The sequence below is a fragment of the Zea mays genome, chromosome 1 (assembly GCF_902167145.1).
Source record: "Zea mays cultivar B73 chromosome 1, Zm-B73-REFERENCE-NAM-5.0, whole genome shotgun sequence".
NCBI lineage: Eukaryota > Viridiplantae > Streptophyta > Magnoliopsida > Poales > Poaceae > Zea > Zea mays.
This window is the reverse complement of record NC_050096.1, coordinates 14,795,700-14,811,299: the sequence shown is the minus strand read 5'-3', so window position 1 is coordinate 14,811,299 and position 15,600 is coordinate 14,795,700. Positions and strand designations below refer to the sequence as shown.

The 15,600-nt window shown below is 44.3% G+C and overlaps 1 protein-coding gene across 1 annotated transcript; it reads left to right on the top strand.

Moving 5' to 3' along the window:
- Nucleotides 1-8,285: 8,285 nt before the first annotated feature.
- LOC118473051 (protein MAIN-LIKE 1-like) lies at nt 8,286-8,798 on the top strand. The gene is made up of 3 exons (XM_035961282.1): nt 8,286-8,390; nt 8,472-8,641; nt 8,729-8,798. Exons 1-3 carry the CDS (start codon nt 8,319-8,321, stop codon nt 8,796-8,798), a joined length of 312 nt encoding a protein of 103 aa, XP_035817175.1. The 5' UTR covers nt 8,286-8,318.
- The last annotated feature ends 6,802 nt before the right edge of the window (nt 8,799-15,600 follow it).

The window sequence follows — 15,600 nt, the reverse complement described above, 5'->3', positions numbered from 1 at the left end:
TGGGCGGTCGGTGAGGTATTTATAACCTCCTTCATAATTCTAGCCTTTGGACATAAAGCTGAGTGCTCTGTCGTCGGGCGCACCGGACACTCTGGTGCGCACCGGACATGTATGGTTCCCAGGCCACCTCAGCCAACCGTTGAGGTCTGTAGCAGTCGACCGTTACCCAGACTGTCCGGTGGATAATCTGCTGCTACAACCCCGAGAGCCCTTGGTTGCGGGCTCTTTGCGCAGACTGCCCGGTGTCACACCGGACAGGTACTATTCACTATCCGGTGCCTCCGAGAGCGCTGGCTGACTGCCCACTTCAAGGATTTTATTACTATTTCTTTTGGGCTTCTTTTGTTTTTGAGTCTTGGACTTATACACATCTTTTAGGTCTTCTTTTGAGGTGTTGCATCCTCAGAGCCTTAGTCCAATCCTCTTCGCATCTTGTGAACTATAAACACGAACACTAGCAAACACATTAGTTTATGAGGTTATGTTGAACGTCAAACACCAAAATCACTTAGCCTAATGGGTCGGGGTCCATTTTCCTTATAATCTCCCACCTTTTTGGTGATTGATGACAACACAATCAAAGCAAGCAAATATAACAAACATTTTGATGAAAATATGCAATCTAGTTGCTAGGATGCATGAATGTCCCCACAAGGTGAGATTATGGACTTAAGCCTCCCCCTAACTCCATAAGACACCTACTTCCTATTTTAGACCAAAGATACTTGTAGAACCAAAACCACTTGAAAGATCAGTATTTTAAATTTTTAATTGGTGGTGTTTGATATATTTTGAGTTGCTTTGGTGACTAAAATTTCTCCCCCTTTGGAATCAAACACCGAAAAGGAAGACATTAAAAGCATATAGGAAACATATAAGACTTGCCCTCTAAAGGATTTACCACTTTTAGCTCTAAAAGAGTACTTCCCCTAAAAGAGTGTTCTCCCCATTGAAATAATATTCTTCCCTATGTCATAGCGAATATATACTCTCCCTGTCGGAGATCCTCTACTTAGGAAAGCATATGAGACAAAGAGGTGTCCTCTACTTAGGAAAGCATATGAGACAAAGAGGTGCAAGATATGCTTGATTAGACTAACTCACCCTATGAATAGGTAAAAGATATATTTTGACAACATATGCATTTATAGAAACACATGAAGCATAATATGTGAAACATAGTCTAATCAAAGTCTGGAGAAGTCATGTAAATGATACCCGTTGTGGAGTGAAACCACTTGTGGAATCAATTGAAAATTCTTATAGATTTGCAGTGGAAGCTTATTGTCTTTCTCTGAGGACTCCATTTTCCTTCAATGAGACTTACCGCATATAATAAACTTAGTCATGGGTGGGAAATTTGGGTCCAAAGTATTCACTAACGGTGATATCCTGGCCCTTGGGATGATGATATCCTGGCCCAAGGCTTAATATAATTAATAGAGTATCCATACCAACAAGGTGCATCTTCTTTTTCGGAAGCCTATATTGAAAGAACCTCCAAGTTAAGCGTGCTTGGCTTGGAGAAATTTGGGATGGGTGACCGACCGAGAAGTTTTCTCAGGTGCGCATGAGTGAGTACAAAGTGCGCACAAAATATTTGTGTTGGTCTGTGGGGACGATATATGATCCTAGAGAGCTACGAGGAGTAAGTACCACCGGTCTAGGGATTAGACGGGGTGTTACAAGTGGTAACAGAGCCGACCCTCACGATTCATGGGCGTGTGTGGGCTAGGGGGTCTGGTATATGGCGCATGGCGCATGTGGTCCCGGAGTGGTCACATGACATGGCATATGACAACACTAGACATACAAACGTGGCCAAGAGGAGAGGTTCCTGGATTGGGGTTGACCGATGAGGACGTCGATCTTCTAAGGGGGTGGATTATGATATCCTGGCCCTTGGGGTGGTGATATACTGACCCAAGGCTTAATAGAATTAATAGAGTATACATACCAACAAGGTGCATCTTCTTTTTTGGAAGCCTATCTTGAAAGAACCTCCAAGTTAAGTGTGCTTGGCTTGGAGCAATTTGGGATGAGTGATCGACCGAGAAGTTTTCTCGGGTGCACATGAGTGAGAATAAAGTGTGCACAAAAGATTCGTGTTGGTCTGTGGGGACGATATATGATCCTAGAGAGTTGCCAGGAGTAAGTACCGCCGGTCCAGGGATTGGGCGGGGTGTTACACTTACCCACTTGACAATAGACTTGATCCAATATAATGCATCCCATGATATACATCCAAAATTTGTCAAGTCTCCAAATTTCCCAAAGTCCTTCGAACTCCTCACTTCCCTCTTGGGATCTAAACCTTTTTGGTGCTTTTCATGGTTTGAGATAATCTCCTTTGACACCCAGATACGTTTGGCCCCCTTTCCTTTGTTGGCATGCTTGTTAGCCTTGGTTGCTATCACATTTCCATATTTTTTCTTCTTGATCAAATAGGGTGTAGCGGCCTTTTTATCCATATTGCTGATGTAGGTGTTGGAGATTTTGTTTATTGGCTTGAACTCTTGCTTTTGCTTATCTTCGGTCTTCACCTTGCATTGGTAAGACTTGTGGCCTTCCTTGTGGCAAAGCATACAAATCACAGTTTCTCCCTCCACAAGCTTGTTCGCTCCCGCAGTGGTGTTATCCTAAGGAAGTTGGATTTGTTTGTCTTTGCCTTTCATGTCATACAAGGCCTTGCCAAGGCAAGCCACCTCTTGCTTTAATTGCTCATTCTCCATTGCAATTTCATCCGAACATGTTTCTATATCAACATTCTTAACAAGAACTTGATTGTAGGGATTAGAATCATCAATTAAATCAAAGCAAGTAGTCGAAACATCTTTCTTAATGATTTTAGGAATTTCAATTAAAGATGCTCCTAGGGTGCTACCGATGTTTTCTAGCTTAGTAGTTAGCTCATTATTGCGTGTGCTAGGAATTTCCATTTTCTCTAACAAGTTTTCAATAACTTCTTGAGAGCTAGCTAACTTAGTCTTAAGTTTTTTTCATTCTTTTTGATAAGGCTATCATTGGTAGTTGAGGATGGAGCATTATACTATAATTGCTCAATTTTAGTTGTTAGCTCATAATTTAAATTTGAAAATGTTTCAAATTTTATAGCAAACAATTATAATCATTTTGAGAGCTAATCAACTTATTTTTCAAAAGTTTATGTTAAGCCTTTTGTTTAGTGTAGACATCCTCAAAAATTTTAACGGCATGCGTAAGTTCATCTAAGGAGGGTTTTCCCTCATCATCATATTCATCATCATTATCATCACTAGAGGATGGTATACTTGTTTTACCTCTTGCCATAAGGCATTTGTGTGATGACCGTGAAGAGCGTGATGAAGAGCGGTGGCTGCATGTCCTTGGAGGTTCATCTTCGCTTGAAGAGTCATCTCAAGTTCTGACACTTGTAAGCGTCTTGCCTTTGCTCCTCCTCGTTGTGAGTTCGACCATATTTGGATAGTTGTCCATTAAGTGGCCCTTCTCCCTGCATGCGAAGCATTCTCTCTTTCTTTGCTTTTTCCTGTCAATATTAAAGAGAAGATCCTCGACCTGCAGGGGCACACCCATTAGATTAATCTTGCGAATCATCCTCATTACCTTTCTGACGTGTCAGATTGTTTCTTCGTCCTCGGAGGATGATGTTGAGGGTTGATCATTTTCATCATCATCACATTCTTCTTCTTCCTCTTCTTCACCTGAGGAGCTTGGAGTGGGAGCCTTCTTCTTGCCTTTATTTTCATCACATGCAAAAGTATAAGGCCTTGAAGAAGTTGGCTCCTCTTGACCCATCTTTTGCGACATTTCAAATGACGCAATCTTTCCGATCAAAATTGTCGGGGCCATTGTACTCAAGTCATCCATGTTGTGAAGAATGGTGATGATGCTCCCATATCTTTGTTGTGGCAGTAGGGAGATAATCTTTCTCACAATGTTTGCATCACCTAGCTTATTAATTTCAATGGAATTGAGCTCATTGATGATTAGATTCAAACGAGAATACATGTATTTAACAAGCTCATTATCTTTCATAGCAAAAGAATTGTAATCATTTAATACTAAACAATGTCTCTTTGTGATATTTTGTGTCTATTGTGATGTATTATGTGCTGAAATGTGGTGATATCTTATCATATGTAATTATTGCAAATGTGGTTGTTAATAAAATAAGGGAAGCTCTTGCGATTTTTTTGTGAATAAAAAACATGACAATGCAATAGAAACATTATGAATCTAAAACATTATGGTTCTAAAGTATTTTGGATATAAAAGTACTACATAACACACTACTAACTTAATCAATCAAAATCACAATCTATAAGTAACTCATCATCAGAGTCATCTGTCGCGCAATCCTCAACGACAACCTCGTTCCACTTGCTGCATTGTCCTACATCAAACTCTTCCTCCTTTCTCTTGTAATAACTGGTTTTTGCTTCATCTGCAGTTTGGAAGAATAGCTGGTCCTCAGCCTCCGCTTCATCACACTTTTGCTTGTAATAAGCGACCTCTACTTCTTCGGTAGCCTGAGACATAAACTCGTACTCCAACTCTTGCGCATGTAATCCTGCCGAATTTTTTGTTTTTTAGCCCCTTTTGTGACAAAAATTTACGTTTGACCCCCAGAAATTTAATTTGCAAGTTTGGACCCGATGCTCGGTGCCATAGGCTGTGGCGCCGAGGTAACACAGCTCGGCGCCATAGCCTATGGCGCCGAGAGATGACGTGGCGACGACAGTTGGAGGCTGACGTGTCCCCTAGCTCGGCGCTATAGATCTTGGCGCCGAGCTAGGGGTTTTGAACCGCGTCGTTCTCCTCTCGCTCATTCTGTTCTAACCCCGTTTCGCCGTCTCGCCAAGCCGCCGCACCAGCCGCTCGCCGCCGCGGCAGCCGCGGCCTCCTCCACCGTCGGGCCAGCGCCCCACGCCGCCGCCGCCAGCGCCCCACGCCGCCACCGCCGCACCAGCCGCTCGCCGCCGAGGCCGCCGTGGCCTCCTCTACAGCCGAGGCAGCGCCCCATGCCGTGGCCGCCTCAGCCCCCTCCACCGCTCCACGCCGCTGCCCTTGCCGTTCTCCGTCGCCGTCAAGCCCCTCGTCCCCACGGCCGACCCTCCTCCCCACGGTAATTATTTACTTAGTTTTTAGTATATTTATTTAGTGATTATATAGTTAGCTAGTTATTTATTTGTTAGTATATTTATTTAGTGATTATATAGTTAGTAAATTCGTAGCATATTGTTAGTGTATTGGATGTAGGAAAGCGAGTGATTATAAAGTGTATAGCATATACATGTAGCAATATGTTTAGCACATTGATATCACGTGGTTAGCATATTGTTTATTATGCTATCGTGCAGTATTCTGTGTTGGCAACCATCATGTTGTCGTTTCTTTCTAGGTTCTATAAACATCACTTTATAGGGGAGGTGCTGCCAAATTTTTTATTGACAATAGTTTTTTAATGTACGTAGGTGTTGTTCCGACTTGACCTTCTCTATCGTTTGCTAGACTCGTACGAGATCTCAGGTACAATTTGTTTTCGTACATTATTCATATATTATGTAATTTCGTTTGATGTGGTCATTTAATATTTACTATATAGTTATTAGTTAATAAGTAGTTACTATTTATTTATTATTTAGTAAGTTTTTAGGCTTAAGTACGTAGCCATTATTAAGTTAGTAATCCATTTTTGCAATAGATGGACACCCTAGTGACACTATACCATGGAGGAAGCGTGGGGATAGATGCGTATGGGAGTGTTACTTTTGATGGTATGAAGATCGTGACCATGTTGTTCGATGAAAGACCATCTTTTGACAGGATTTTCGCTCGAGCTTGTGAGGAGATTAGTTGCGACATAAACGACCCTAGAATATCAATTCAGGGTTTGTTGTCCCATATTACATATGGAACATTTGTCCGACGGTTGATCTCCATTGGCTTAGAAGATGATTGGGTGAGATATGTAAGAATCGTGAAGACCATGCTTCTACCATGTTTGGATGTGGTTGTTCAGCCGTTATCTGTTACTCATCGTGATGCTCCAGTCGGGTTGACTCCACAAATTCCCAATGCATCTTGTATTGAAGCTCCTTTGGTAGAGCTTCCGGAAGAAGTGGTTGTTGTGCCCGATGCTCAATCGGGGCCGCACGAGTATGGGATTTCTCGTCCTCTTCCTGGCGTTTGTGGGGCTTCTAATCCGGTGGTACCCCCCAAGAGATCCCATTGACCCAGGATCCAGTTCAGGATCATCCTAGTAAGTGTCTTTGACACGTTGTTCATATCCATCGTTATTTCGTTTCATTAGACTTTTTAATGTGGTATTTCTTGCTTCCATCCGATGCAGGATCTCCACAAATCGATAATGGTGCTTATCTTGATGTGCTTGTGTCATATAATATGGACAACATATGCAGGGCATCCAATAGTGTTGATGTTCAGATTGAGGATGAGGAGGAGCCATATGAGGCTGCACGGGCCTTAGATTCTGATGATGACCATCCGGTTCAAGAAATGACCGAGCAAGAAATTGAACTCATAAGACGTTTGTGTCCGGAGCGTGACCCTGCAGTACATGAATTTAGCAGTCTAAGCCATTCCACCCGTGCATATGCTGAGCTCTAAGCATCGTCAGTTGACATCTACCCTGATTGCGAAAAGCATATTGGGGATATTGAAGGGTCAGCCAAACTTGAAGGTGAAGTCAATTATGACCATGACTTCGGAGCTGTTTGGTTACAGGATCAAATATGGGAAAGCATGGAGGGCAAAGCAGCGAGCATGGAAGATGATATACGGGGATTGGGAGGATGGTTATGAGAAGTTACCAGCATTGTTCAATGCAATCAAAGCAAAAAAACCAGGCATGCATTACGAGTACATCCCCAAACCTAATGAATGGAGGAACGACAGAGAGATATTTTTTCGTGCTTTCTGGTGTTTCTCGCAGTGCATAGAGGCCTTCAGGCATTGTCGTCCCGTGCTCTCTATTGATGGTACTTTTCTGCTTGGGAAGTATAAGGGCACATTGTTGGTTGCCATATCATGCGACGCAGACAACGCACTGGTTCCTTTGGCATTTGCTTTGGTGGAGAGGGAGAACAGAGATAGTTGGTCTTGGTTCTTGCGGCTTGTACGCATCCATGTCGTAGGCCCTGGACGCGAAGTTGGTGTCATATCTGACAGACACCAAGGTATTCTTAATGCAGTGCAAGAGCAGATTCCTGGCTACGCACTCATGCACCACAGATGGTGCACTCGACATCTAGCAGAAAATCTTCTTCGAAAGGATCATAGCAAGGCTAACTTCCCCCTTTTTGAGGAGGTATGTCGACAGTTGGAGGTTTCGTTTTTCAAGGATAAGTTGAAGGAACTAAAAGATGCAACAAATGCTGAAGGTAAGAACTGGATTGCTGGATTGCTGAGGGAACCGCAGAAATGGACAAGGGCCTACGACGAAGGTGGCTGGCGGTTCGAGTTTCAGACTAGCAACATGGCCGAGTCATTTAACAGTGTGCTCAAGGGTATATGGGGCATGCCAGTCAATGCTATAGTAATATTCACTTTTTATAGGCTTGTGGCTTGGTTTAATGATAGACACGCGTAGGCCAAGGCAATGCAGACGCAAGGGCAGAGATGGGCACCTAAACCAACATCACACCTTAATAATGCAAAGGAACGTGCCCATAGACATGAGGTACAATGCTTTGATGAGGAGTTGGGTAAATACGAGGTAACAACACTAGGCGGCATAACTTCCGACGGTGAGGTGCGACCTTTGAGGACACATGTCGTGTTACTTGATGCATTCTCGTGCGGTTGTGGTAAACCTAGACAATACCATTTTACATGTTCTCATTATGTTGCGGCTGCACGTCATCATAACTTTGCATTTGAGAGCAGAATACCTTCTGAGTTCAGTGTAGAGAGCTTAGTACGTACCTGGAGCCCTCGTTTTGAGCCATTTCTTGATGAGTCACAATGGCCAACGTACACCGGTCTGGTATACGTTGCTGATCCAGCGCATCGATGGGACAAACGTGGTAGTAGGAAAAGGAGCCGGTGTAACATGGTTATGGATCAGGTTTCCGGTCGCAGTAGGAGAGGTCGAGCGTCCCCCTTTCTCGTGGACCCAGAGCAGAATGAATGCGGAAAATGCGGTAGACTTGGCCACAACTCACGTACATGCATTTGGACACTTAGTCAGGTGTGATATATTTTATTGTACACAAATTTTATTCTAATATGTCGATGTTTTTGTTACACTTTGTACACAACTTATATTCTAATATGTTGATATCTTAATTTGCAAGATGGCGCAGTTCCACTTGCTGGACCCTCACTACGACGAGCACCACAGGGGTCGTCTCACCGCAGAGGGAGAGGTAATATTTTGCACATATATTAAATTTTTGAATTAATATATGCGACGTATATTTGACTAATGAAATTCTTTTGATTGCTAGGTGTTGCCCGTTCTGCGGGTCCGGACCCACGACCGGTTTCTGGAGGAGATGAGGTACGATGAGAGGTACACTCCTCTCCTACAGAGGGCTGGCTTGGACGTCGTATCGTACCAGGTTCGCCGTGGGCTGCCCACTTTCAACCCAGCGACGTTGACGGCTCTAGTCGACAGGTAAAGACTTCTCTAGTTGTTTAATATTTACAATTATCAAATCTACTTTGCATACTAATGATTTTGTATTCGTTTGTCTTCCAATAGGTGGCGGCCAGAGACTCACACTTTCCACCTTCCCTACGGTGAGATGACCGTGATGCTTGAAGATTGCTAGAAGATTCTTGGTCTCAGCATTATTGGTCATCCAGTGACCGGTCAGGCATCACCAGGCGGATGGAGGCAGAGGGTGGAGGCCTTTCTTAGGAGACTGCTTCCGGATGACCTACGAGGTAGCCACAACACCGGAGTCCCACTGACCTGGCTTAGGCAGGCCTTTGGGCAGTGTCCACCTGGTGCAGACGAGCAGACGGTTGGATACCATTGTCGAGCTTGGATTCTCCACCTCTTTGGTTCAGTTCTTTTTCCAGACGCGATAGGCGACAGCGCGTCATGGATGTTTCTGCCCTGCCTGACTGACTAGGATACGATAGGAGGTTACAGCTGGGCTTCTGCAGAGTTGGCCTTCCTGTACAGGCAACTTTGCGAGGCTTGTCGTCGTTCGTCGAGGACCGCTAGCTTAGGTGGATGTGTCTACCTACTACAGCTGTGGATGTGGGCACACATACCCGTCGGGTGACCCAGAGAGTTTCCTCCTCGTGAGTGGTTCGTGGTAGCCGGACATCGGCTTAAGCCCACGGCTGCTTACCGCTGGGACCAGGTCGAGGAGCCATTCGCACGACACCAGCGTGCTTACGTGGAGTACTCAAACGAGCTCGACGCACTTACTCCTTCGATGGTGAGTTGTCTACTTTTATCTTTTTCCTTAAACAGTTGGTAAAATGACTATAAACTTACATGTGCTTTCTAAAACTTTTGCAGGTGACCTGGCAACCGTATCTTGATCCATATTTCGCCAGCATACAGTTGAGCAGCATGTGCTCAATAGACGAGAACCTCTACCTAATGAGGTGTCCCCTCATCTGTTTTTATGCTGTTGAGTACCACTTGCCCCACAGAGTTGCTCGACAGTTCGGATTGCGACAGGAGTTTCTGGTGGAGCCATTCTCGACTTCAATAGAACTTCATAAGTGAGTGACTACATGCACTTGTTATTCTAACTAATAATTCAAATATCAGTTAGTCGCTAATATATGTTTCTAACTTTTGTAGGTTCGACAGAGAGAGACAGAAGAAGGTCACGGACTTCGAGACCCACCACCGTGATTACATTGATGAATGGGACCAGCAGGGGGATCTTAACTATGAGAACGAACAGGCGCACATAAACTACAACTTCCGATGGTATTTGATTTGGTATGCTGGTGTGACTAGGTGCAATCTGAAGGGACAGTGGACAGCTGCAGACTATGCCGAGCAAGAATCGTCAGACGACGAAGACACATCTTTCGACATAGCTGCTCGGCACGGGTCCCAAATTGAGGCTGCTCCAATCCTTGACAGAGTGGTAACTATTTCTTTACTAAAATTAGAGATTTCAATTCAATGCTTTATGTCTAGTTTTGAGCATCCTAATGTTTTAACTTGTGAATAGGGAAACTCTATGCTCATATCTGTTGTTGAGCTTGAGTGTATCTCACAGAGAACTTCAGATAGTACTACGCTATCGTTACTATCAGTGAGTATCAATGTTTAAAATAAAACTTGTTTATTTGTATGTTGTAACATATGTCTGTAACTAATATTTCGATTACAGAGGGTATCACGTCGTCTTCGTCGTGCAGCGGCTCGGTGTGGATGCCGGTCTCTAGCGGGCGTTGACGTGCAGCTGCCTGTGCCTCGTATGCAGCAGGACGTTCAGCCTCCCATTTGTGCAGTTGGACCATCTACAACAGGACTGAGCTCCTCGCGATCGACGCGGGACACGTTTGAGGACGTGGCCCACGACGACGAGGATGAGGACGACGACGACGACGACACTGGCGCTGGCGCCGCAGGTCAGGAGGAGATTGGACCATCTCAGTTGCAGGATGCTCCTACAACTCAGCCATCACAGCTGACACCACGTAGAAGGCGTCCACGAGACCCTTACACTCCAGGCACCGACGCTCTTGGGGCCAAGGGCAAGGGTAAGACTAGGAGGAAATGAATACTTTTGTGATGTTGGTCTTATGCTGAAAAGTTTGTGATTTGGACTCATGATGGAGACGTTGTAATGTGAACTATGTTATTATGTTTTGTGGACATTGTATTTTGGACTTTGTTTGTGGACATTGTATGAAGAACTATGTTCTGTGGATGTTTTTATATTCGATGTTATTTTGTGATGTATTATATGTTGAAATGTGGTCATGTCTTATAATATGTGATTATTTGAACTGTGGTTGTTAATAAAACAAGGGGAACTCTTGCAAAAAAAATTTTGTGAATTGTAAAAAACATAACAAGCAATAAGTAACGTATCTTTAGAGTTCTAAATTATTTTTTATACGAAAATACTACATAACAGGCTACAAGTTTCTTCAGTCTGAATCACAATCTATGAGTAACTCATCTTCGGAGTCATCCGTCGCGCAATCCTCAACGACAACCTCATTCCACTTGCTGCATTGTCCTGCATCACACTTATCACCAGTTCTCTTGTAATAATTGGCTTCTGCTTCATCTGCAGCTTGGGAGAATAGCTCATCCTCAGCCTCAGCCTCATCAGACTTCTTCTTGTAATAAGCCGCCTCTACCTCTTCGGCAGCCTGAGACATAAACTCATCCTCTTCCTCTTGAGCACGTAATCCTGCCTCAGCTAGTGCGATGAGCTCACTCAACCTTGATGTGTCGTCCTCCTCTTCTTCATGTAATCCTGCCTCTGCGAGAGCGATAAGCTCACTCAATCTAGATGTGTCGTCCTCCTCCTCCTCCATCAGCTCAACCGTCGCCATTTTATCCTGAACATATCTTGCATGTGCCTCATCGGCCAAATAGTTTACGCCACATCCAATCTCTGCAAATATAATGAGCAAAATAAGTTAGCAAAGTCAAGATAAATAAATTGTACTAACATAATTATAATATCATTTATCTCACTCACTTCCCTTGAGGCGATCAGCAAGATTATCCAACATCTGTTTCTCGGCTTGAGCTGCTTCCCATTCCCTTGCATCCTGTGCTCTCTTCTCATCTGCCGCCTTCAACCTCCTATACTCTACACGCTTCGGGCTATCATAAAAGGCAGATTTTGCTTCCCTACGCATGTCGCGTATGCGATCGTTAATGTACGAATCGACGAGCCGAGATCCACAATGCATCTTCTGTACCATTATTCTCTTGGACTCTATTGTGCGCATCACCTCTCCTTTGTCGTTGTAACTCTCCCAACTGCATTTCCTCGTCTCCTACAAAAAAATAGTAAGTACCGCTATAACATTACAGCTGGTGCAAAAAAAATACCAACCTCATCGTAATCGACCATATGTCCACAAAAATATCCAACACCAAGCTCGGAAGGAACTAATCCATACTTAGCTTCAATACCACATTTGCAGAGTACTGGATCAAATTTCACCTCTTCTTCCGCCCACTGATTGTATCTCTTTTCCTTTACCTCTGGCTCTGGCCAATGGGACAAAGGACCATACAACCACTCTCTGAAACGACATTTACGCCACTCATATGGCTGCAGGAGAAAAAATTAGTAATTTATTGTAAATAATAACTAGTTCATACATTTAGCGTATCGATGGGCTCACATAATCAATGTTCGGACAACAAAACTGCTTCTCATAGTCTTCATCGATGACAACACGGTCTCCACAATCGCATCGAGGCGGTGAGTCCATCCGTCTTTCTGTTGCTACCTCCTTCTCCGCATCCGTCATTGGTAGAGGATTCGGGGGAGGAGGTACCCAACGCTTAAAACGCTCATGACTAGTCCTTCCACTCAACCAATTAACGAAAAGAAGATATCGAGGGTCAAATTTATCAGGACCGTCGATCCACTGGAAAAAGAAACACCTCTGATGCCCCTAAAATTATGGAAAGGAAGCACTATTACACATCTACAAAATAATGAATGCGAACAAAATTAAGTGACAAGTCATAAGCTACGTACGTCCAAACCACCACAAAGGTAGTAGCAGCGAGCAGCCGTGTCTGGATGTTGTGATTGATGTACCCCAGCCAGTCTGCCACAGTCACAGTTAGGCACGGGGAGTTCAGGAGGAACAGGAGCATCCTTACTAGATACGTCCGGATATAACTCCCGAGGACGACCTCTCTTCTGCCACAACGCCTCTCGGTACATGTCTTTCATCTAATAAACGATTATAATTATCACTTGTACCTAATATGCTTTATAATAAGTTTACACAAACTAATAATCGAAATGATAATATAATAGGTTTATACAAACTATTAAACTATGAAACTATGAGCAACTATGAAACTAACAACCCAATATACAAAACGAATCAGTTGGGCACCATACCTTGGTCTACGAAGTGAACCAACTCAAATTTTTGAATCCAGCAAATTTTGACGAAGTTTGGAAATGAGAGGAAATGTGCTGCTCTCGGCCAGCCGCGCGGCCGTTTTTATAGGCATCCGTAGCTCGGCGCCAAGATCTGTGGCGCCGAGCTACGAGGCCGCGTCGCCACCACGTCGATGCCAGGTCAGCCCTAGGCGAAGGTAGCCGTTGCTGCCACGTCAGACCTTGGCGCCATAGGCTGTGACGCCGAGCTGTGTTACCTCAGCGCCACAGCCTATGGCGCCGAGCATCGGGTCCAAACTTGCAAATTAAATTTCTAGGGGTCCAAACGTTAATTTTTGTCACAAAAGGGGCTAAAAACAAAAAATTCGGGTAATCCTGCATCAACTAGTACGATGAGCTTAGTCAACCTTGATGTGTCGTCCTCCTCTTTCCCATATAATCCTGCCTCAGCGAGCATGATAAGCTCACTCAACCTTGATGCGTCGTCCTCCTCCATCAGCTCCACAGTCGCCATTTTTTCCTGAACGTATCTTGCACGGGCCTCATCAGCGAGATAGTTCACGACACATCTAATCTGTGCAAATATAATGGGACAAATAAGTATGCAAAGGCAAGATAATAAAATGTACAAGCAAAACCAATATGTCCTTTTTCTCACTCACTTCCACTCAGACGACCAACAAGATTCCCCAATATCTGTTTCTCGGCTCTAGCCGCCTCCCGTTCCCTTGCATCATGTGCTCTCTTCTCATTTACCGCCTTCAATCTCCTCTGCTCAACACACATCGGGCTGTCAAACCACATTGATTCTGCGAACCTACACATCTTCTGCATGCGATCTTTAATGTATGAATCGACGAGCTGAGATCCACAACACATCTTCTATCCCATTAGTCTCTTGGACTTTATTGTATGCATCACTTCTTCTTTCTTGGTGTATCTCTCCAAACTACATTTCCTCGTCTCCTACACAAAGGACAGTAAGTACGGATGCAACATTACATCTGATGTAATAACAAAATAACAACCTCATCGTAATCTACCATATGTCCACAAAAATAGCCAACACTAAGCTCGAAAGGAACTAATCCATACTTAGCTTCAATACCACATTTGCAGAGTACTGGATCAAACTTCAACTCTTCCACCCATTCATTTTTTTCTTTTCCTTTGTGAAAGTCGCCTAGAGGGGGGTGAATAGGGCGAATCTGAAATTTATAAACCTTAAGCACAACTACAAGCCAGGGTTAGCGTTAGAATTAAATTCAAGTCCGAAAGAGAGGACGAAAAACAAATCACAAGCAAATAAAGCGGATGACACAGTGATTTGTTTTACTGAGGTTCGGTTCTTGCAAATCACTTAGACCGAGTGAGCTTCTCTTCTCAATCAAACGGGACACTAATTCCCCACAAGTAGGGCTGGAAAAAAAGCTCGAGCTCGACGAGCTGGCTCGGGCTCGCAGCAGCTCGGCTCGGCTCGGACCGGCTCGACGCTCCGAACGAGCCTGAGCCGAGCCTGTTTTTCTGGCTCGTGAAAAGAGCGAGCCAGCTCGGCTCGGTGCAGCTCGCGAGCTGGCTCGTGGCTCGACCTAACAACAATTTGTTATATAAAATCTTAATTAGCATATAATATTAATACCGAGTAGACAATTAATTTATGTTATTTAAGATTATTATACAAAAATAATCTATTTTATATATTATATTAGTGATATATCTATTTTACTAATTTAAAATATGTTATTTAAAATATTTTTAAGATTTTATATTATAATTTAGATAGCAGATTTAATTTTATGCCTAGGCTCGTTGGCTCGGCGAGCCGGCTCGCGAGCCAGGAGCGAGCCGAGCCGAGCCGCTTTTTCGAGCTCGTGAGATGGGCGAGCCGAGCCGAGCTCGGCTCGTTACATGAGCGAGCCGCAGCGAGCCGAGCTCGGCTCGGCTCGTTTCCACCCCTACCCACAAGGACCACCACACAATTGGTGTCTCTTGCCTTGGTTACAATTGAGTTGGAATCAAGAAAGAATGAAGAAGAAAAGCAATCCAAGCGCAAGAGCTCAAATGAACACAAGTCTCTCTCTCACTAGCCACTATTTGATTGGAATGATCTTTGGACTTGGGAGAGGATTTGATCTCTTTGACAGTGTCTTGTATTGAATGCTATAGCTCTTGTAAGGTGTTTGAAGGCTGAAAACTTGGATGCATTGAAGTGTGGTGGTTGGGGGGTATTTATAGCCCCAACCACCAAAAGAACCGTTGGTGAGGGCTTCTGTCGTATGGCGCGCCGGACAGTCCGGTGTGCCAGCCACGTCACCCGGCCGTTGGATTCTGACCGTTGGAGCTTCTGACATCTGGGTCACCGGACAATCCGGTGGTGCACCGGACAGTCACTGTAGAGTGTCCGGTGCGCCTTCTGGCTCTGCTCTGACTTCTGCGCGCACTGTAGCGCATTAACTGCTCTCTACAGATGACCGTTGGCGCGAAGTAGCCGTTGCTCCGCTGTCGCACCGGACAGCACGGTGCTACACCGGACAGT

Coding starts and splice junctions, on each gene's coding strand:
- LOC118473051 (XM_035961282.1), top strand. CDS start 8,319: ATGGCGCAGTTCCACTTGCTGGACCCTCACTACGACGAGCACCACAGG. Junction 8,391..8,471: donor GTCTCACCGCAGAGGGAGAG/GTAATATTTTGC, acceptor TTTGATTGCTAG/GTGTTGCCCGTTCTGCGGGT. Junction 8,642..8,728: donor TTGACGGCTCTAGTCGACAG/GTAAAGACTTCT, acceptor GTCTTCCAATAG/GTGGCGGCCAGAGACTCACA.